Raw genomic sequence first — 24,261 nt, forward strand, 5'->3', positions numbered from 1 at the left:
CACCGCCTTCCTTCCATCAGCAGACCTGCCAGGGAGCTGACCCTATCCCTTCCCAGGACATCGCCTTAACACTGCTCACGGCCCTTCCCGTATTTCTCCCGTCCCCAAGTAAGGGCAACCCTCTTGAGGTCCCTGAGGATTCTGACTCCTTGGAATACAGTCAGTGATTCCCAAGCTGCCTCTCATCTTCTCCCTCCTGTACCGCCCGCCGGGGAGGCAAACCCCTCCTCTGGCTGTCTCTAACGGAGCAAGAGACAGCACTCACAAGTGTGCCCTGCTGCCCTTCCCCTGGGGACAGTCCTGCCCCAGCAGGCTCCACCCTGTAAGCAGAGCCCAGGGCCAAGGAAGAGGCTATACTGTGAAGAAGGTGGAAGAGGAGAGAGGAGAGGCACGAGCGGCCTGCAAGAGGCAGGCAAGGACAGTTCTCTTCCTTCTTGAGCCAGCTCCACACCTGTTCTAAGCTGGGGGCTGGGGAAGCGAGATGAACAAGCCAGAGCCCTGGCACCAATGAGGGGAGCACAATCCAGTGGGAAAAGACATGAAAACAAAAAAGGACAAAGTGGAAGAAGAGCCACATTAGAAGACCATGCACAAGATTCACATGTGGGGATTCAGAGGCGGCAGCAACGGGGCCTTGAAGTGACAAGGATGCTTCACAGAGGTGGGGGGTGGGGGGCAGGCCAGGAGGATGAGCAGGGTTTCCTGGCTGCTAGGGAGCCAAGCACAGGACAGTGAAACAGCAGGTTCCAGAAGGAGCTCATCGTAGCATGGGTGCGGGGCTCAGAGGCAGGCCGGGAAGGGCGCTCGGTGGGACAGAGCGAAAGGGAAAAACCTGAAGAGTGGGCGCAGTCGGATTTTTAAACGGGGAGTGGGGGCTGCAGCCCAACACCCGGCAGCATGGAGGAAGACATGGTGTCAGCAAGAGGGCCAGGGACAGAGTGGGGAGGAGGGGAGGAGAGCAGCTCTGGAGGCGGGAAACCAACTGGGCATGAGTGGGGCAGTCAGGTCTGAACTAAAGGAAGTGGGGCAGAGAGGGGCTACTGGAGAGAATGAGCCCCACCGGCTGGGGATCTAGAAGGAGCGGAGAGAGAGAGACTGAGTTTCCAACTTGCACACCTGGGCGAGAAGCAGGGCCACTGACCAAGAGAGGAAACACAGGATTGGGGAGGGGGGCGCACTGGCCAGTAGGACATGCTCCCTGCCAACTCCAGCTGGTTCTTCCGTGTGGCCCTAGGTGAGCGGCACTGCTCATGCCTTAGGGGGCTTCCGCATCCCAATTCAGCATCCCAATCTCACCTGCATCCAAACGTTGTCTGCAGCAAAGTCGTGATTCCCACACAGAAGAAAATGGTCCCGATGAGCTGGCTGGTGGCCCACTGGTCGTACCCCACGCACATGGCATCCGCCAGCAGAAAGGGCACAGCGATGGTGCCACTGAAGCAGGTCAGGTAGTGCTATGGGCGACAGGAGATGGTTGAGGGAAGAGTAAACTCTTCCTTGTGTGTGTGTGTGTTTGGATTTTATACTAACTTTGCCCCGTTGGTTTTAAAACAGCCCACGCGAAGAATCTCTGGTTTTGGTGTATACGTGCACATCGTGTGCCACATCATCTATCTTTTCTAGCATTTCTCCTTTCTAATACATTTTTCTGTCTTACCACTCACCTGAATCCAGGCCTGCACAGAGCACATGATTCAAGCACTGGTGTGATTTTGTTTACACAACTCTTACTGGAAATACCTGCTTCTTTCAAATGCTTTTTTAGCATCAATTGCTAAAATCCTAGGTCTTTTCTTCCTCTGATCTGGTGGCGTGAATTGTGTTGCATGGTACCATTCTTGAAACAAATCCTAGTTGGTCATGCTAGGTTTTTCTTCTGGGATTTGATCTGCCAATATTTCACGTGGACTTCTACATCTATATTCTTGAGATAATTAATCTGCTTTTTAAATTTTTTTAATTCTCTCGGGGTCTGTGGATTGAAGTTACACAGGCTTCACTGCACAGGGTGTTTTCCATCTCTTTCTAGGGTCTGGCATTATTTGACTACCATCAGGGAAGGGTTATGGACATATGGTAGCTGTGGGAATCCTCTAGAAAGAGCCCATCCCCTCTTCCCTTAGGCCCCAGCCCTACCCTTTCAGCCCTGGAGGGACATTCTTGGCCCTCACTGCTCACGTCCCTTCCTCCCAAAGGCCTGTCTCTTCAGTTCCCACTTCTGTTCTGCAAACTTCCTACTTTCCTTCCCAAGTCCCCCATCTCTGCTCACGTTTGCCAAAATGTGTGCAGCCCCTGACGCTCAACTGTACAACACGCAGGGTGTTCCACGCGGGGAACAGAGCATTCCTGTACAGGACTTCGCAGAGCTGCTCACAAGCTTAAGAGCACTGCATATTGTCAAGAAAGGCACGTCGCACAGAGAGTTTCCCAATCCTGGACCAGGGCACACTTCTAGAGACACCTATAACACAAACATTCCCCAAAGCGAGTTTCCTGAACCTAAAGACCCCTTAGCTCCTTTGGCCGTGACTCCTCCTCTGTCAGACACCTTTCAGTCGGGGTGACCAACTGCTTTCATGCCTGTGTGGGAGACGAGGGTGGGAGGTGGGGGAGTGCTAGAAACCAGGCCGAAGCATCAGGTGTGGGCAGGTACGGCCCCGCCTCCAAGTAACTACCCCGGTGTGGGTGATGGGATCGATTTTTCTCAGCATCTGAAATCCCTCAGGTTGAACAGCCCATTCCAACTTGAGAAAAGAAGAAAGGGAGGTCAGACCCCCAACAGAGTCCAGGCTAAAACAGCCAAGGCAAATACAGGCCAGGGGAAAAGGGCCTCCCAACTTATGTTCTTCTCCAAAAGCCCCACTCCAATCCCTAAGAGGGAAAAGGGGATGGAGAGAGGGAAGAGGGGAGGAAAATACCCAAGATGCAGGGACCTGGTGTCAGCCTGGGTCACCTCCCGCCCCACCCCCCTTGCCCTGGTGGCCTGACCTCTCTGCTCACACTGTAACCTGCAACCTCTACCACAACAATGCTTCCCTTCCTTTACAGAGAAGACTGAGCCTCCCACGTGTGCCCTGGCCAACACAGCGCTTCTCAGGGTCACCCACATTTCGTGGCAGAGCTGACCACGACTGGACTGCACGGGTAGGAATGAAGACGAAAGCTTCTCTTCCCTCCCTGTACCCTCCCCTTTCTAGATCTCTACAGTCCTTGCTCCTTCCTTCCACATCACTGATCTTGCTCACTCCTTGAACATTTTCCTTCCTTTGTTCCCTGGTTGACCTCCTCCTCCTGTTCCTTTCTTCCTTTCACTACCCTGAAATGGATGCTAACAAGTCCCAGTCATCATTCTTAAAAGAGTAATTTATAACAAAGTCAGCAATAATAAAAATCAAAGCTGAATTTTTAAAGGATCCAGACAGATGAGTTGAACATCTGCTGGTGGTCACATCCTAAGGGAACCACCTTACCTGCAACCCCAGAAATATGCACAGGTACCAGGGGGGGACGTCTTCTATGGTGTAAATCATGTCCGATCTCTGGGGGTCTAGACTGCCGGTGCTATCCAAGGTTTCGGCGAGAGAGCTCTGTGAGTGAGAGGGAGAAAAGGAATTGTTTAACAAGAGCAAGGAGTAATAGTAACTCAGCTCAGTACAGCCCACAGTTACTGAAAAACAACTTTATAAAGTGGTGACCATTCTCTTGTGTAAAAATAAGCCTTGGCTGTCTTTTACACAATGCTCAACCCACTCAGTGAGACGAGCTGTCCTCAGAATTTGGGGGCTTGATATCCCCTGTCATTGACTCATCCCCAAGAGCACCCAGCTTGCTCAGAACTTCTCCCCAAGCCTAGGGAACCCCTACATGGAGAGGGATGCTCCCAGGTTGAGTCTACAAAGCGATACCTTGGCATGAACAATCCTTGAGTGGTGCCCCAAAGGAAAAAAGGTTATGAAATGCTGATCACTCTGAAACAGAGAGCACTAATCTGCCCTTCCTACCCCATCCCATTCCTGCAAGGACAAAGATCTCTGTACCCTAAAAACCAAACAAAACAAGTCCTACGCCTTCCTAACAAAACACTGCTTCTCAGACACAATGCTGAGTGAAAAGAGCAAAATTTTAAGTACAGAGATAGGAAGATTTCAATTTTGTTTAAAGACTAAAACTTTGCTTATAGTTTAGGGGACAGTGGTTTTTTTTTTTTTCTTCTCTTTCCCTCACCCCACTGTTACTACACACTTTAAAAATATTAGGTGTTGCATGCTTTTTGAGCCCAAAATTTTCACCAAGACTGAACACGTTAGGTTATAGTCTAGACGTTTACAGTCAGTGTCTGCATTACTTCTGAGCTAAACAGAAAACTGAAGGTAACCCCAAGTCCCCCGTGTACCCTTAAAACTGCTCTGGTTTCTAAAACTCTATGAACAGTTTCTTAGAATCCACGATGAGCATTTTTTCCTAAGTCTTTTGTACTTACAAAAGTGCCTAACAGGAAACAAAATTAAAAGATGTTCCACAAAAAAAAGTAAGGATAGCGACCTTCTGACTATACCTAGCCCCATTTGTGCCCCCTTGTCCACGGATACAGTCCACAGAAAGATGCAGACTCTCTGTCTGTCGCTTGATTTCCCATGCAGAGGTGGACAGGGATTTGGGGGCCAAATATTCTTGAACAAAAGGAGTGATGCAGTTCAGCCTTACCTTCTAAAGCCTAAAAGTAAATGTCTGCTGTAAGTTGACATTTGAGTTAATCCAAATGAGAACGGAGTATGACCTTTCAGAGAACTTTTTCTTACATTCAAACAACGGATATTGGCAGATTTGCATTCCTGAATGAGTTAAAATATACTATGTAAGTCTTTTAAAAATCTGGGATTTTTTAAAAGGGATGGTAGAGAAAGTACATGTGTATGGAAAATGTGATATATGTGGAGATGTGCAGTAAAGGATGAACAACAGCAGGACTGGGTTGTCCAAACCCTCACACATTTCAAAAACAGCTTGGTCTTGCTTGGCAAGTGGGAGAGAACCTGCGAGTTCTGGGAATATGCTGCTCTTAAGAGTGTGTCTACCTCGAGCCTTGGGCTGCCCCAAATGGTTTATGCTAACAATGCCATTTATGGTGGGGGCCTTGAACCACACAGCATCAGTATGACCTTTGGAGGGGCTGGATGCTAACATCAGCCACATGGGTGGGTCAGCCATACTTAACATGGCTGGCCCCAATCAAAATACTGGATGCCAAGGCTGGAGTACACATCCCTGGCTGACTGAACAATCCTTGAGGGTTGTCACACATTGTTTTTGGGAAAATTAAGTGCTGCCCACATGCCTCTACTGGGAGGAGACAATGGAATGCTTCAGTTCCTTGGACCCTGCCCTATGTACCTTCTGCTGATTTTAATCTGTATCCTCTCACTGAAATAAACTATACTCATGAGTTTAATGGCTTTCCTGAATTCTGTGAGTCCATCTGGGTAACCACTGAACTATATTCGAGAACCCTCAACTCAGATTTTGGGAATCCGTGAACTCAGTTGACCATTTTGTTCACATGATAGAATTATGGATTATACAAAGGACAATCCAATACCATCTTATTACCCATGGCCTCACAGGTAGGGGTACTACTGCCCACAAAGAAACAAAAAATATCTGAAAACAGAGTATATAGTAACACTACAATTAACAGATTTGGACAACCTATTACAATAATATTGTGTGCAATATTATTCTAGTGATTCCAAAATAACTGGTTTTAACTATAAAAAGAACAGAAATTAAAAGATTTCATTATCTGTCCTCTTTCGGGTCTTTCACTAAGACATGTACACACACACCCCATTTTTCTTAGTAATGAGGGTGGTTCCATAACTCATAAATGGAACTAATATAAATGCCCATGAATGGTATTAAGATGACACAAAGTAGGAAACTATGTGGTCATGGGGGTCAATTAACCCTTGAAGACAAAATGCTGCACTGCCCCCCACCCTCGAGACAGGAATGTGTTTGGCCATTGTGAGCTATGGTACTACACTCAATTATCACTGCATGAAAATATAAACCATTTAAAACACTAAAGGAAAAAAAGGCCCTCCCAAAGCTTTTTTCGATGACTACATTAACAGGTTAACAATGTCATTTTCAAAAGACTTTTCCATCTTATTCTATGGTCTGAAATAATCTAAAGAACTAGGTAATTACCTGCCCATCAAAGAGTAGGAAACTCAGAATTCAGCTTTCTGGTTAGAGCCTTAAGACTGTCAATAACCTTTTCAACCTCCTCTATCATTATTTACCAAGTCTAGCATTTTTGCGATCCATTGTGGTCACTTTTTCTCTAGGAAATAATTTATGCTAGATCAAGAGTCAACAAACTTTTTCTGTAAATGGCTATATAGTAAATATTTTATCTTTTGTGGGCTATATAGTTCTGTCACGACACAACTCTGCCACTGTAGTGCAGAAGAACCTTCGATGGTATGCCAACAGGTGAGTATGGCTGTGTTCCAATAAAACTTTATTTATAAAAATAGGTATTGGGCCAGCGAGATATAGCTTGCCAATCCTTGCTACAGGGTTTCAAACTGATAATCATAAAGTTGTAGTTAACATCCTCCTTCACGGAGCACCTGGGTGGCTCAGTCGGTTGAGGGTCTGACTTCAGCTCAGGTCATGATCTTGCAGTCCATGAGTTCAAGCCCCGCGTCAGGCCCTGGGCTGACAGCTTGGAGCCTGAAGCCTGCTTCGGATTCTCTCTCTCCCTCTGTCTCTCTGTCCCTTCCCCGCTCATGCTCTGTCTCTCTCACTCTCAAAAATGAATAAATGTTAAAAAAAAATTTTTTTTAAATATCCTCCTTCACAATTCTTATATCACCTTTCACGTTGCTAATATATATTTATGCTTTCTCATTTTTTTCTTTAATCAGGTCCGCCAAAGATCAAGTTCATTGGTCTTTTTAAAAAAAGCTTTTGAGTTCCAGTTAAATATGGTAGACTGACCGCCTGTCACTTCCTCTAACTCCTAAAAGCACACAGAAGGAATGATCACACCACAAATTTACAAAGATGAAGTAAACAAGAACAGAAGAAATTAGATTAACCCCCTGGTAGAATATGTAAAGCATTCACATGAGTTGTGACCCACTGGGGAGTGGGAGGAATCTAAAACCTGGGTGTTTAAAGAGGAAGAGCGTGAAGAAGTGAGCTGGTTGACCTAAAGATGCCCCGACAGGTTCTATGCTTGCAGACACAGATAAGAGTGGGAAAGGGAAGAGGATGGGCTTTAACAGCACAGACCAATCAAATACCCTGTTGCCTACTGCCATCCTCATCCTTCAAGATATGAAAAGGTACTGTTTTAAGAGCATGAACCAGAAAGACTTCGCCTCAGAGGTTAAATGCAGTCATTAACAGTGGGATCCTCATTTGCTTCTGGAATGCCAGACACCAGGTTACAAAAGCCAGGCTAACACCCACAGGAGTCTAGACGATTCCTTTCTGGAGGAACAGACCCAGAAATAGTAGGCTTTAAAAATAACTAAAATAAAATAAATTTTAAAAAGTTTTTAAAAATAAAATAAAATAAAATAAAATAAAATAAAATAAAATAAAATAAAATAAAATAAAATAAAATAATAAAATAAAGTCAAGTCAAGTCAAGTCAAATCAAAGTTATAGTAGAACAGAGGCGGTGCTTGGGTGGCTCAGCTGGTCAAGAGTCTGACTCTTGATTTCAGCTCAGGTTATGATCTCGTCGTGCATGAGATCCAGCCCCACATCGAGCTCTGCGCCGACAGCATAGAGCCTGCTTGGGATTCTGTCTCTGCCCTTCCCCAGCCTGCACGCTCTCTCAAGATAAATAAACTTTTTAAAAAGTCAGAAAAGAACAAAGAAAACAGAAGATAGGAAATCATCGAAGAGATTTAAAAATTTCTAAGAACTAAAGAACACGTTTGCAAATTAGACCCACCAAGTATTCAATGAATTAATGAAAACCTATTTAGAATGCACTTTACCACCAACGTTGCACATTGTATTCAGATATTTTAGAATGCACTTTACCACCAACATTGCAACGTTGTATTAAGAATGGCCCCAGAATAGAAATTTAAGAGCAAAGGGAAATAAAACATGGGTTGGTAGAATTTGGATAAAATAAAAAAATTAAAAAATTAAAAAACAAAGTAGAATAGAAGAACACGAGAAAACAGACATCATGAATAATACAGTAAAGGTCACAGGCTGGGGAAGAAAAAAAAAAAAAAAAAGAAATCAAACAATGTTGGGGGGGCAGGAGGGAGATTAGAAATGATAGCCAGAGAAGGCAGGCAGATCCAAACACCTATCATCAGAGCCCCCAAATAAGAAAACCCAAAGAACAGACTGAAACAAAAAATAAAGATAGAATTCAAGACAGCTTTACTAAAGTAAAAGGATCTTTAATGTTAAATACTCCAAGTGCCAGAAAAAACTGACCCAGAATGGTCAACATGAAAACCTATCTATGTAAAGTTACTGAATATCAAAGATAAATAAAGAATCCAAAAATAGCCAAAAAGATCAAGATACTGATAAAAAGAAGAAAACAAGACTGACCTGGTATCTTCACAGCCACAATCAATACCAAAAAATGAAAGAGTAGCAACAGTAAGTTATGACTCAATTATTCTCTCAACTTTGTATCACACAATTGTCCAAACATATACAAAGGTGGAAATATGGAATGCCCACCCGTACCTGTCTCCACCCTTCAAAAATTACCAATGCTGTGTTCTTGTTTAATCTATTCCAAGAGAACTTCCTTTTTCAAGAACTTCGAGTATCTCAACTACAGGGGCGGGGGGTGGTAAAGAGAATCCACAGAACTGAAAGTTAAAAAGACTTTTAACTTTAAAAAGAAATCTCAACATTATGAAATCAAGTTTATCTTCTATATAACGAACTCGGCGATAACTGCAACCACACAGCTGTTGCACCGACCGGCAGGCAGCCAAAGATCCCAGTGCCCAGCTGGGTGGGATATTCAAGCGAGGACACACTGTAAATAGTTCACCTGTGACCGTTTTCACATTTCGACAATCTCTGCTCCCTAAAAGCCTCATGTTATTTTACACCCTGTCCTCTCTTCCTCACGATGGCCCTGGGAAGTTACGTGCTTTATAACCCCTTTCACAAACGAGGAGTCGGAGACTCTGAGAGACTGAGGGAGCTGCCCAGGATCTGAACAGACAGGCTGTCCCCAAAGGCTGCATTTGCCACCATACTACATGGCCTCCCAGGGAGAAACAGAGCTGCTCTTTAGTCATTACGAGAAATACGTGATTTTTTGACGTTGTGATTAATAACAAATTGCCCAATACCCCTGCAACCACTTCACAAGCTCTTGTAAACACATGTGGTGGGGAATCTGTAAAACAACAAAATGCTGGTATTTCAATGGGAACATCTAAACCTTTTGCTTGTATTTACTTCATTTTGTTCCAAATGCCCTCTCTATAAACAAAATCAATTCTTCAACATCCCTCACTGAAAATTCTCAATGATACTGAGATCAAGTTCAGAACATACTGGGTGTGGGTCCCAATGCTATCTTACAGACTCACTGTTCCATGATCCTTCTGGGCCTTTTAGGAATACATGTCTTTGAGCACATTCCAAGATGGGTACCTTGTGGCTAATACCATATTAACCAGCATTTACCATTAGTAGTTAAGTTTTGTATAACGTTAAGTGAACATATGACAACCGAGAGCATGCCATAATTAGGAAAACAAGCATGAATATGGAGAACGCATAAGATGATCTCTCGGGCCCCCACTTCTCCCATCTCTCCTGCAATGTCGCATTGTTCACTCATGCTCAGCTGTCCAGAGACAGCCTGTCACTGCCCTCTGAAAAGCAAGATCCCAAAGAGCAGCATTCTTTGGTATGAAGTTTTCCTTGCACAAATTCAAGACAGTGGAAATCCTAAACATTTCATTTTCTTCTTCTCTAAAACAGAGATAGTGGCAGCACCTTTCTAATAGAGCTTTGGTAAGGACTGAACGTGACCCATTGCTTAAAGCATTCAGCCCAAGGCCTGGACCATTAGCACTGTTTAGTACACAGTAGCTCTTCTCCCTGAACTTGCCATTTCATAAAACAAGAAGAGTGGCCCATGAAACAGGAAGATATTCCATCTCACTGGTATTCAAGGAAATACAAATGTATCAAAGTTTCGACAATGAAAAGATTTTCAAACAGGTAAATGAATGTCTAGCATAAATGTGCTAATGTAAATAAGCTAGACACTTTTCCTACCGACAGTTCACTAGCATCAGTAAAAGGTGCCACTAGAGGTGTTAGAAAGCCCTGCGTGTTAATGCTCCTTGGTGTTCATTTCAAAAGGTGACCGTCACTTACTGGATACTGGAGGAGGAAGTCTAAAATCATGACAGTCTATACCCTGGAAATTCCGGTGGCTCTGATTAAGGGCCCAGTACCCGAGAACTAGATACAACCTAACGAGTCTGGGAATTCAGAAGCACTCTGCTGCAAGATGTACCATTTGGATGTTGAGACCCAAGCAGGCCAGGCGGTAGCTCGCTGCCCAGATCCCACTCTGCGGGCTGTGTCTCAGCTGCAGACGTAGGCGTCGGTCAACATGTCCACAGTGGCAACTATAATTTCTGCACTCTGAGGAGCAGCTTAGAATCCAAAACCACAGGAATGTCAACAACTCAGCATGAATCTAATTAGCCTCCAGAAAATTTATAATAGCCTGACCAAAAAGTAATATTGGTCAAGAGAGCCAAAAATGGAAAAAAGAAACCATACACAGACACAAAAATTTGATTATTCCAGAATTTCAATATGATTTCCTTGTTCTTTATCATTTTAGTGATTACACTGTAAACTTACTGTGCTAATTAATGCCCAAGCTGGGTACTATGTTTGCATTTATCAACTTTCTAGTGGTCCCTTTCTAAAATATTAACTGTGCACTATCTAAAGTACAATTCAGGGGACTCCTGGCTGGCTCAGTCAGCAAAGCATGCAACTCTTAATCTCGGGGTCAAGCTCCACAGTGGACATAGAGATTACTCTTAAAAAAAATAGAATACAGTGGTTCTAGAAATAAAGAAACTGATTAAATTAGCAAATTTTCACAACGAATACAAAATGTGCTTTAAAAAGTCTACCAAATAAAACTCAAATGAAATTGAGGAGTCTCAGAGCTACAGTACAATCTGGAAATATCCTCTTGTCAAACTCTTCATGCATTGGGCACAGTGACCAATCAATACAGAGTAAAAAAAGAAATTAAGGCATCTGGATCCTCTTTGGGCAGGCCTCTTCTGGCCTCTGTGAATAGGGTCACACAGACTAATCTCAAGGAAATGGGATGGCGGGGGAGGCAGGGGGAGCTTCTCCCCACCTTAACATGTGATTTCCGCCCCTTTGTTCAGTCTACACAAGCTACCGCTGGCTTCTTGTATTATCTTGTTCACTCCAACGGAGTATGTACCAGGCACAATGCTAAGAACTACACAGGTTATTATTTCATTTACTCCTCACAACAACTGAAGACAGATGCTGACACTTTTATTCTCATTTTGGAGATGAGGCAACGGATGATGCCCAGAGACCTTAAGTAATTCCCTCGGGGCCCGGGTCTTTAGCACCCAGCCCTGAGTCCAGACTCACACTCTTAACCACCTCCCTCAGCATCCTAAGGCTTTTAAATATAAGAACTTCTATATGGATCTCACCTTAATCGCCATTTAGACAATGAAAAGTTAGTAACTTCTACTCCTCACCATCCCTTCTATTTCCACTATGAAGGGAACACACCCACTCGGGAGGGCCGAGACGAGCCCGGGGAAGGACAGCCACATCCTGTGACGGGGAGGAGGCTGGGGCAAGGGAGTACCTTTTCTGCGATGCCGTTTTCTGTGGTGTAGATTGCCATGAGCTCGGTGTCTTCGTTGTCCTGTTCACCGCTGGACGTGGCGCCTCCGTTTATCACCACCTGAAGACAAACACTTCATTTATAGGCTGTTTCACCATGCACCGCTCTGCCATGTGGAAACATCCTCCCCAAACACCTTCTGTCATTTTCACAACAGACACAAGCTGTGTGTCCTTTGCCTACCATATCAGCCAAGTTTCGAATTTTCTTAAAAGGAACTCCCGACAAGTGTGCGCCGCATCCGTGACCACACGTGGTTCCGATGGAGGAGAAATGCATCGTGGGGAGGCCGGAAACGGAGCACCCCCAGAGAGTCCACGGAGTGGGGCCTGCAGCTCCATCCAAGGCCAAGGGAGGCACAGCTGGGCACCGGAGCTGCTGGCTCCGGACGGGTGGGAAGCATCAAGGGCAGCCTTGGTCAAGAACCCTGCCCGAGTCACCGCGTGCTAAGGATTCTGTGTGGCATTCCCAGCAGGGGCAAGTCAGGCACTGCTGATCACCTGACGTGCTGACATTTCCTGCCGTGGATACGACACAAACCAGCCTGCTGGTGCGTGCGGGCAGTAGTGTGTGGCATCAGACAGGCACGGGGGCCGTTCTTGCCAACAAAATCTAGCTTCTGGGCCCTCAAGGTAAGAACCAGAACTCATCTTGAGGACTGGAAGGAAACCCCTGGACATATGCAGGCCACCAGACCTCATGCCTGCCCTGGCAAGGCACTTGGGGTCGTCCGAGGTTCTGGCTGTGTTCTGGCAGCCTGCAGCAGAATCTTAAAATATTTTTACTTTTTTTTTCTTTATAATTTATTTACTTCGAGAGAGCGAGCGAGCACATGCAAATAGGGGAGGGGCAGAGGGAGGGGGGAGACAGAGAGTCCCAAGCAGACACCACAATGTCAGCACAAAGACCAATGAGGGTCTCGAACTCACAAACCATGAGAGATCATGACCTGAGCTGAAATCAAGAGTCGGACTCTCAACCAACTGAGCCACCCAGGCACCCCTAAATATTTTTACTTTTTAGCCAGATGGTTCCGTTTCCAGAAATCTATTTTGAAACATTAATACTGAAAATAACTGTATGTGTGAATGACAGCACAACTACATTTTGTATAAATTTTTTTAACACTTACTTATTTTTGAGAGAGAGAGACAAAGTGCAAGCAGGAGAAGGGCAGAGAGAGAGAAGGAGACACAGAATCCAAAGCAGGCTCCAGGCTCTGAGCTGTCAGCCCAGAGCCCGACATGGGCTCAAACTCAGACCATGAGATCATGACCTGAGCCAGTCAGTCACTTAAGCCACCCAGGTGCCCCAGCACAACTACATTTTTAAAATAAGAGAAAAAAGACAAATATATAAAAAGTTTAAAATCTGATATTGCGAAGTATACTAAAGAGAAATAAAAGGTGAGATGGCATAGGGGAAGGTACCGTGCAATGTCTATAGCCCACAAAAGTTGGTACCAGTAGGGGGCGCCTGGGTGGCTCAGTCGGTTGAGCATCTGACTTTGACTCAGGTCATGATCCCACGGGTTGTGAGTTCGAGCCCCGCATTGGGCTCTATGCAGACAGCTCTGAGCCTGGAGCCTGCTTAGGATTCTGTGTCTCCCTCTCTGCCCCTCCCCCACTCACACTCTGTTTCTCTCTCCTTCAAAAATAAACAAACACTAAAAAAAAAAAAAAAAAAAGTTGGTACCAGTAGTTCATAAACACCTGCAAATAAAGCAAACAATCCACAGGAAATGGGCAAATGATAGATGTATGCAATTCACAGAAAAAATCTGAATATCTAAAACACACGAAAAGCTGTTCAACCTCATTTAAATTTATAGAAATGAAATTTTTTTGAAAAATTTCATTTTTAACATAACTTAGGGGGATATTTTAAAAGATGAATCTAGTGTTGACTAGGGTGTTGGGGGGAAAGCTATGCTTAGTTATCAGAGAAGATCACATGGACTGGCCTCTGTAGAGGGTAACTTAGCACTGGAACTTAAAACAGGCATTTTCTTGGATCCAATAACTGAACTCCTAGAAACATCCTCCAGAAATATCCATGCAAGTGGTATGTGCATTCAAGACTGATGAATGCACTATTTTTAAAATACTGAATCCCTGGAAACAACCTAAATGTTCATCCAAAAAAAAAAAAAAAAAGATAACCAATGGGGTTGGGGGGAAATAATGATGAACATTAAATTATGGTACACCCATTTCAAAAATAATGTCATTAAAAAGAAAATAATCAAAAAGCCACTAAAAAAGAAAAAAATAAGCTGATGCGCTGATAAGAACTCCAAAAAATACAGTTTTTGAAAAGAGCCACAAAACAGTAAGCCTAGAATTATCACAATTATACTAAAAAAAAAAAAAAATCTTAATAACCTCCTTGTCTTAACACTTGGGAAAGGATCCAGAAAGGTCTGAAACCAACAACAGGAAGGTTGCCCTGGGGACAAGGAGTAATGATGGGCACTTTTCATTTTTCACTCTCAATACTGCTTTAGCATTTGGGTCTTTTATAAACAGCATGTATTTCTGTGTTTTTTGTATACTGCTGTTTTATTTGTATGTCTGTATGTTGCTGTATACTGGCACCTGGGGTGCCTGGGTGGCTTAGTCGGTTGGGCTTCTGACTCTTGATTTTGGCTCAGGTCACGATCTCACAGTTTGTGAGTTTGAGCCCTGAGTTGGGCTCTGCGCTGGCAGCACGGAGCAAGCTTGGGATTCTCTCCCTCTCTCGCTCTCTGCCCTCCACTGCTCATGCTTGCACTCCTGCTCTCTCTCTCAAAAGAAATAAAACATTTAAAAAGTAAAAAAAAAAAAAAAAGATGTTCACCAAAATATTAACCATGGTTGTCTTTAATCAGTAGGGCTGTTTTGACCTTTTACCCTTTATATATTTTGAGAATTTCCTAGAATGAGGACAACTTCTTTTTACAACAGGGGAGAAATTATAAAGACTAAGATCTAAACAGCATACCTTAGACTGAGGAGGTCCAAAGATATTTCAATCCACTTATTTTTACAAGTGAAGAAATCAGGCCAGTGAAAAATTAAACTTCTCATACAGATTAATACCCAAGTATGAGGCTACTTTCAAAAAGTATGCCAGAGATCTCAATTACCTCCTACATAATTTTGACAGGGCAGAGTTTTCTTATGGCTCTTCAAATAAAGATTTACCTCTAAAACTACCTCTTCAAGTAATGCCATAGCTTTTTACCCAAGCTAACTGGGTTTGTGGCATTTGTTGGGCCATAAAACCAGCTGCGGGCAACACAGACGTTCCTAGCCAAGTTCAAGTCCACAACAGGAAACTCTTAACTATCAGAGCCACGCTCCAAGTCCCATCACAGCAGTGCTCAGCCCACGGAGACGCCAAGAGGTACACACACTCAGGATGAACTCTCTTACAACAACAACGCTCAGTTACTGAGTCATCAGAGAAACCCAGATCTGACTGAAAGTCCTACCCCGGCTGTAACTCATCCACATCTGCACTCATCGCTAGCCACTGTGGGGAACAACTGCTCTATGGGGACAGGGCTTCCTTTAGGGTGATGAAAGGTTTTGGAACTAGACAGAGGTGATGGTTGCACAACACCAGGAATGTATTAAATGTCACGGATTGTTCACTGTAAAATGGTTAATACTGTTAACCATTTGTGTGAGTTTCACCTCAATGTTTTTCTTTTCCAATCCGTATACTGGCACCAAAGAGATTTTGGCAGGAGTGATCAATTCCCACCCATTTCTGACTTATTCCTTACACATACTCTCAGTGAGAGAAGTACCATGAAATGCAAATGCTTCCCAGCCCAGGAAAAGGCTCGCGTACTCATTCCAGGAACCGTGCGAGCACTTGCTGCACCAGGTAATGAGGATGCGGTCCTGCCAGCCCCCAGGAGGCCACCTGGAGTGGGTGCCAGGCTGTAAGGAATTCTGACTCAACACGGGGTCCAGCAGGGAGCCACGAAGCAGTGCCGAGAACAGCAGTGCCACAATCGGATGTGTCCTACGATGGCCATTCTGACGCAGTGGGAGAGAGGAAGGGCAGTGTGCAGTACAGGGCATGGTGACAGGAACAGGAGCAGACAGACCCTTTATGAGGCTAGTGCCAGGCACCAAAGACAGCAGCTGCGGCCGAGGTGTCAGTAGTGCTCTGGGAAAGGTAGTGTGGTTTGAGACGGAGCAAGGATGTGGCCTGATGCCCCCGGGGACTGGCCTGAGGGAAGCACAGCCTCACAGCTGCTCGGCGTGGGCGCCTGGGAGACACCACTGCAGTACAATGGGCAATACCCTAGCCCTGGACTGAATGTTGGGGACAGAGGGGGCAAGTGTCCAGGCCACCATCCAGTTCACTCACTTGGCGGCTGGCTGGATGTGGGTGCTGGGCCAAAGAGACTGGAGCAGGGAAGGGCAGAGAAACAAATCGGTACAAGAGCAGTGCGTGTAAGCCAATCCAAAAGGTATGTGTTTCATAGAAGGCACACAGGAGGCTTGTTTTCCCAGGCCAGTGTGGGGCATTTATTTAACTATAAATATTACTGACCTAAATAACCTAACCATGACTTCTAACACATTTCCACAGGTCAAGCCCCCCCTGGGGACCTCGGAGCCCACCTTCCATCCCCATCAGCCTCCTGTTCCACAGGTGCACTGCTGTCCTCCACACGTGCCCTCCTCACTCTGCTCCAGCCCTCCACCAATGCCCTGGGGCAAAGGGAACAAGCGTGGAAGGCAGTAGGTTCTGGAGCAAGTGTGAGATGAACCAAGTTTCTACTGAAAGGAGAAGGGGATTCAGCACCAGAGAGAGGCTGAGGTGACAGAAGGCGGGGTAGGTCCACCAGGGCGCCCATCTGATCTGCTGCCCCCACTGTGCCCGCGTACAGGAAATGACCCAACATTACTGAAAAAATAAAACACTGGTTTTACTAATGTTTCCTTTGGTTTATTAAACTAGCTATTCTGATGATCTATACATTTTTTAATGTGAAATTTAAAAAATCAAATGTTCAAAGCAATTCTTCACGAAAGGCACAGACTTTTTGTTAAAAGGATAAAAAAAATGTTGCTTATACTATTAAAGGTTCACATTTTTGAATCTCTAAATATTATTTCAACTGGGAAATAAAACATGACTTGGAAAGCTTCTCAAATGCAGGGAGACAGGTTTTCTTTTGTGTTATTAATAGCATGGCAGATAATGGGGATCTTGGATCTTTCATATCAGTAAACTGATCTAGTTTTTATTTTAAAAAATCAGATTATTTTTGGGAACAAGATGTTCTTTCTCTCCCTGAAACTATTTGAAACCAGACTTGATGGCTTTAAATTTTTTCTGAACCAATATTGTATAATCACCCCACCAGCTGTGATTTAAGCAGGTTTTCTCTGCCTAAATTTGTCCAGCTCATGGCTTGTCGTGACATGCAGGGCTCAGGTTGTCTGTGGGTAGGAGTGTGTGTCTACTGCTCAATAAACATGTCTCTCTTGGTCAAGTGTTTTATCTCTAGTAAACAAAGACAATAGTGCTAAAGTACTTGTTTGTAAACAGTAATCCTGAGATGGCCAAACCTACAGGAAGCAGGAGAGACAGGAGCCATAGCTGAGGAGTATCATGCTGAGGGACAGTATCATAGCAAAGTCAGTTTCAACTGACAGCAAATGAGCCTGTGTTATTCGCAGAGAAGTTACAGCGAATCAGCAGCTGTGGACACCCGTAAGCTAAAGCGTACCGGGAACCTGTGAAACCCAGTGCTTCTGAGCAGAGGTTCAGAAATCAGTTTACCACCTATTTGAAGTCTGGTGTCAATCACCCACCACTATCATGTGTTCAGTAGCTAAGCAAGCCATTTTATACTTACTCACTTTCGAGTAATAATGAAGTACCCCAAATTACCTGTTTTCTATTCAGGTAGCACTATTCTTACCCTCCTATACATACACACATACACACACACACACACACACGATTATTTCCACTAGTTTCCATATCTACTCTACAATTAAAATGTGTTTAAAGAATAGAGGTATCAAGGTGTCAAGGGGCACCTGGGTGGCTCAGTCAGTTAGGTGTCTTGACTCTTGATTTTGGCTCAGGTCATGATCTCACGGTTCCCGAGTTCAAGCCCTGCCTGCTTGGGATTCTCTCCCCCCTCCCTCTCTCTCTGTCCCTGCATAGCTCATTCTCTCTCTCTCTCCCTCTCTCTCAAAATAAATAAATAAACTTAAAAGAAAAAAAGAAAAAAAAGAATGGAGATGTCAAGATTAGTGTTTCTCAGCCTTTAACCCAAACCCCTTTTAAATGAACATTAAATAAATAAATAAATAAATAAATATAAAAATCTTCCACCTACTTTCAGTATTATTTGAAATTTCAAAGTTAATTACCATTAAAAATAAATCAAGGTTAGTATAATACAATATATGCAAATCTCCAGAGTTTGTCGATCTTAGATTAGGATACTCCAAAAGATATAGTTGACAAAACTAACACAACACTAGTAACCCTAAAGTTGTCAGAGGTAGCAAAGCCCCTAACCTTGTTTTCATTGCTTCCTCAAATATGGCGGCCCCAAGGACACTCCTGACAGCCACATGCAAGTTAAACCACCTAGAGCAACTTACTGCAGCCTCCTTCACTTGGCACTGCCCAGCCTAGGTCTTCTTAGGGCAGCCTCTTAACTTCTTCAGCCTTCTCCAGAGAGCACCTGCAGCTGTAACGGCCAAAGTACTCTTGGAGTTCCGGATATGTCCCACCTGTCCCCTAGCACAACTTGTGCCTCGCCTCTCCCCAATTCCAGTCCCTATCCCGAAGCACTGGATGGGTTGGTGTGCCTGTCACCAGCCCCCAAAGAAAGCCCTCTGTGCTCCCCCTCCCACACATCCCATGACAATGGTGATAGAGACAGCTGTCATTTGCTGGGCAGATTCATGCCAACACTGGGTTGGGCACTTCCCTTCAAGTGAACATCCTCCCTTCAAGGGGAGATTTACAGGGGTGCCTGGGTGGCTCAGTTGGTTAAATGTCTGACTTCAGTTCAGGTCATGATCTCACAGCTCGTGGATTCGAGCCCCACGTCGGGCTCTGTGCTGACAGCTCGGAGCCTGGAGCCTGCTTCAGATTCTGTGTCTCCCTCTCTGCCCCTTCCCTGCTCGTGCTTTCTCCCTCTCTCTCTTTCCCTCTCTCCCCCTCTCTCAAACATTAAAAAAAAAAAAATCAGAACTTAAAAGTTTATTCTGAGAGAGAGAGAAAGAGAAACAGAACACAAGCAGGGGAGGGGCAGAGAGAGAAAATCCCAAGCAGGCTCTGCACTGCAGCACAGAGCTGGACATGGGGCCTGAACTCACAAACTATGAGATCATGACCTGAGCTAAAATCAAGAGTAGGATGCTTAACCAACTGAGCCGCCCAGGCACTGCTACAATTGTAACTTCTAATAGGTCTGTGGCATTTCCAATCATTGCTACAGCGCAAAAGAGGTAAAGAGACTGGGGTAGAGAAGACAGACATTAACAAAGGAAAGAATATGAACAGCAGAGGAACAGAGGAAGAAGTGCTCCACCTCATTAAAATTCAAAACTAAAGCAATAAGATGTCAGTCTCTTGCTTACTGATTTTTTTTTAATTAAAAAAAAATTTTTTAATGTTTATTTCTGAGACAGAGAGAAAAGATGAGTGGGGGAGGGGCAGAGAGAGAGGGGACACAGAATCCAAAGCAGGCTCCAGGCTCTGAGCTATCAGCACAGAGCCTGTGCACTGTGAGTGCAGGGCTCGAACTCACAACCCACAAGATCATGACCTGAGCCAAAGTCAGACGCTCAACCGACTGAGCCACCCAGGCACCCCTTATTTTAATTTTTAAATTTTATTTTAGAGGGACAGAAAGTGAGTAGGGGAGAGGGGCAGAGGATCCCAAGCAGGCTCCCGTTCAGCTCAGAGCCCCATATGGGGCCGATGTCATGACCCTGGGACTATGACCTGAGATAAAATCAAGAGTCAGACGCTCAACCAAATGAACCGCCAGGCACCCTTGACTTGCTGATGTTTATTTATTTTTTTTAACGTTTATTTTTGAGACAGAGAGAGACAGAGCATGAACAGGGGAGGGTCAGAGAGAGGGAGACACAGAATCTGAAACAGGCTCCAGGCTCTGAGCGGTCAGCACAGAGTCCGACGCAGGGCTCGAACCCACGGACCGTGAGATCATGACCTGAGCCGAAGTCGGACGCTTAACGGACTGAGCCACCCAGGCGCCCCGGATGTTTAAATCTAAGACCTAATATTGGCACAGGGGAGGCGGCATCTCGCACAACTGCTGGGAGTATAAACTGCTGCAGTAAGGTTAATATACAGCAGGCTAACGTCTGCTCTGGCAAAGGCTGAGAAACAACCCAAGGTCCCAAGGACAGTGGATAAATTAGAACCACAATTTGCTATTATGTCACAAGTACAAATGATGTTTTCAATGGCATCAATATGCCAGGATATAATATGAAGTTAAAGGGCTTTTTACAGCAGTGGGGGGGGCGGGGGTAGAGAGAGGGAGAATGAACTTGATAAAACATCCCCCAAATATTTGTTTCAAATGTCTAGAAAGAAACACGCCAAAAAAGCATATTGTTTTTCTGGCTGATGGGATTCTAAATGATTTGGTTTTCCCCTCATTCTATCATTCCATAGTTTCTAAATTTCCCACAATGGACATACTTCTTTTGTAAATGAAGAAGTTATACAAATAATGAAACAATAAAAGAAACAGATGTAAACTATAAAAAATATATAGTAAAAGAACACATCAGTTTTCTCACTACTTCCATTTTATTCCAGCACCACGTTTGTGCCATGAAGCCTGGGGCGAAACGTGATGCTTTCGAACATCCGTATCTTTTTTAAATGCCTATCTTCCATCTCAAGTACAGTATCAAATCCTAACAGGAAATTAGCTTTTTCCGCCAAAAGAATTATGGACTTAGATTATGGTAAAGAAATCAACCTGAAATACCTAACCTGTAATTGTTAAAGCCCGGGAGCCTGCTTACCTAGCTTAGGTAAACACAGTTTAGGGGTGAATGGAGAATTTAGAGGTAGCAGGTTTAGGAGGTATAAACACGTACAAGAGAAAGAAACCTCAAACAGTCTAGGAATGCAAAAGACATGGGCAGGAATGACAATCAGGGCTTGCAAAGAACAAGGCTGGGAGGCTAGGAGACCAATTGGAGGTTCACATGAGGACCCCAAGAGTACCCCATTAGGCCGCAGCCATGGCGCGAATGGTGAGGGGGCTTAAGTGGGTGGGGAAGGGGAAGCTTAGGCAACTACCTTTGTTGCCCTCCAGTCACATCTGGTAAAACTCAGAGCACAAAGCAAGCATCGAGTAAGAGTAGAATGGACAAGATGTGCTTTACGGCCCGGATTCGGTGGATCTGGCCTCACACAAAATTAAGAGACAGTCAGCCAAAACGCTTCTCAACTTTGTAAACCTACTCTAGGAAGTGACTGCACCAATTCTGTTATTTCGTGATCATTTATACCAAACTATGTCCCAACTACTAGGTGAACTTTTTTTTATTACTAACATCTCTCATTTAAAACTACCAAAGGTCTATTTGAATTAAAAGCTGAAGTATCAAATACTATCTGAAATCTCAAAACCAAAGCATAAAAATTCACTTTAATGGGGCACCTGGCTGCCTCAGTCGATGGAACACACGACTCTTCATCTCAGGGTTGTGAATTCAAGCCCCATGCTGGCCAAACAGACTACTTAAAAATCTTTAAAATTAGTTTTTAAGAACATGAACTCTAGAAAGAAAGAAGGGAGGGGCTCCTGGGTGGCTCAGTCGGTTGAGCGTCCAACTGTGGCTCAGGTCATGATCTCACGGTTTGTGGGTTCGAGCCCCGCATTAGGCTCTGTGCTGACAGCTCAGAGCCTGGAGCCTGCTTTGGATTCTGTGTCTCCCTCTCTCTCTGCCCCTCCTCCACTCTCTCTCTCTTTCTCTCTCCCAAAAATAAACAAACATTAAAGACAGAAGGGAAAGAATCTCTCACACTATGCATCACAAAACCACTTGCATCCCATCTTTTCAGTGTTTTTATTTCAAAGCATGTATCAGCATATCCCACTTCCTAAAAAATCTCTCCAACTGATAGACTTTAAACAGCAAGTTATGCTGCCAATCTTGGCTGTTCATTTTTGACCTGTCAGGAGCATCCCTTCCCTTACGTTGGCCACTATGCAGTAGACTCAAGCTCTTATCTTACAGGAGGAAGAGGAATTAAACTAACTCTCTGGGAACCACAGCAAACATACTCTCTTCATCCTCTGACTGGTGTCAGAATCACACTCTCGATCCCAAATCTAATTATTCTTCTGAAAGAGAACATTTCCCAAGACAACTATTATTACCATCCAGCTGAGACTTAATGGTTTTAAGAGCTAACAACTCCGAGCCCTCTATTTAGGAATGCATCAGAAGAGACCCCCACGGCACCTGGCATTTAAGTCACAAGAACAAGGACATTTTGGAAGTTTCCATACTCAGTTTTTTAAATAGAACTATCTGCACCAAAAAAATCTGGTGCCTTCTTTTCACTGTTGAGGATGAGCCTGTTCAAATCTGCCATCAGAGAGCCAGCAGCCTGGAGGAATCAGAGTCATTATTACATGGTTTCTTTACCCACCCTTCCCTATCTCTGCCTTCCCTTTAAGAAGAAAAAGCAAGAGAAGGGAAGGAAAAGAATGGGAAGGAGAGGAAGGAGGGGGAAGGGACAAGAAAGAGGGAAACGGGCACCTGTCTCCCTGGCTGCCCTCTTACATGGTACAGCTCTGGGCTGCTGCCCTCCCCACCCAGTACCTCTGGCTAGACCAGGGCTCTTTCTCTGACTTCCATGTAATGACCTCCTTTTTTCCTTCACAGACTTTCTCACGATCCATCGCCTTCTTCTACTTCAACTTTGAAGTTTAAACTTTCCCTCCTTTACCTGTAACTTAAAAGACAAGGACAATGTCTTTACTGGTGCTGATAAAATGCCCCAGATCAGCAGCAAACAAGGAAAGCCCTCCTTTTCTCTGGTTTGCTGGATTACAGAAGTGGCCAAATCTGGCAGAAGCGTAAATTTATAGGAAGAGAAAAATTCATTTGTAGTAACTATAAAGGTGGGAGGCAGGGGACCCAAAGATATTTTCTGATCAATTCCATAACCTTCCAATTCAAAATTATTCTTTCATTTTTAAATGCTTTGCTGTATTTGCCACATTTCCTAATGTGAATGCATATTACTTTTACAATCAGGGCAGGGTCTAATCATATAGCAGACTTTTCAGAAAGTTTCTCTGAAAGAGCTGAAATGTTCTCAGCGATTTCATATACTTATGTTTGGTTGTTACCAAGGTGACCATGTAATTTCCCATCCAAACCAGGCCCCGTGTGGGAGATCAGGGGAGCTGGATCTGTTGTGTGAACGGGAACAACAGACCTGTGCTTATTTCATAGACAGGTGCCTCCACGCCCCCAAGTGCCCAACCCCAGCGCCTCCAGCCTGACCTTGCTGCCCACATCCAACCCGACACCAAGTCTCGTCACTGTCACGTCTACCTCTTCGCTCCTCTCAGAGCCACCTGTTTCCCCACCCACCTGTCTTTCCTTCTAGGTGCCCCCAAGGACCCCAGGCCCCAGCTTCTCCACCCCAGCAGGCCTTCTCATGGCCTTGCTACCCCACTGGGACTGGTGGAACATCCCTGCCACCGCTCTCCCACAAACTCTCAACCCACTGTCCTCTCTGGCCCTCACCTGGCAAAGGCCCTGCCCTGGCTAATCCTACAGCCCACCCATATTCTCCACCCACGAGGCTCACAATGCCTTCATGGCTGGCTGCCCACCACACTGCTTTCTTGGTTCCCTCCCACCTTAGCAACCACTCCTTATGTGTCCCCTTTGCTGGCCCTCCTCCACCTCCACACCCTCTTGGGCCCTCAGACCCCCTTACATCCCTAGCGACATCACCTCCCAGGTGATACCATGCAATTCCCTGGCTCTAAATACCCTCTCCCGCTACAAACACCCATGCTGCTTCCCTAAGCACCACAATCTTGAGCCCTTTTCCTACCCAGTGTCCCCGTGGCCAACACCACATTCCTGAGCTGCCCCTACCCCCCCCCCCCCCCCACTCACCTGTCTTCCATCCACCTCAGTACTTGGCCAATTCTTCCAGATGCTCAGGGAAAATACCTGAAGCTGTTCTCGCCTGCCCTCTCTTGCTTCTATCCTCATCCAGTCAGCTCTGCTCCAGGGCCT

The 24,261-nt window shown here is 44.9% G+C and overlaps 1 protein-coding gene across 3 annotated transcripts in view; it reads right to left on the reverse strand.

The window, feature by feature from the left end:
• Nucleotides 1–24,261, reverse strand: part of SLC23A2 (solute carrier family 23 member 2) — a 133,783-nt gene that overhangs the window by 45,872 nt on the left and 63,650 nt on the right. For all 3 annotated transcript variants that reach the window (XM_049651097.1, XM_049651096.1, XM_049651095.1), the window contains 3 exons: nt 11,921–12,019; nt 3,471–3,587; nt 1,297–1,454 (listed from right to left, as the gene is read on the reverse strand). In XM_049651097.1, the coding sequence (XP_049507054.1) occupies nt 1,297–1,454; nt 3,471–3,587; nt 11,921–12,019 (374 nt within the window). The remainder of the gene's footprint in view (nt 1–1,296; nt 1,455–3,470; nt 3,588–11,920; nt 12,020–24,261) is intronic.

The sequence above is a fragment of the Panthera uncia genome (genome assembly GCF_023721935.1).
Source record: "Panthera uncia isolate 11264 chromosome A3 unlocalized genomic scaffold, Puncia_PCG_1.0 HiC_scaffold_11, whole genome shotgun sequence".
NCBI lineage: Eukaryota > Metazoa > Chordata > Mammalia > Carnivora > Felidae > Panthera > Panthera uncia.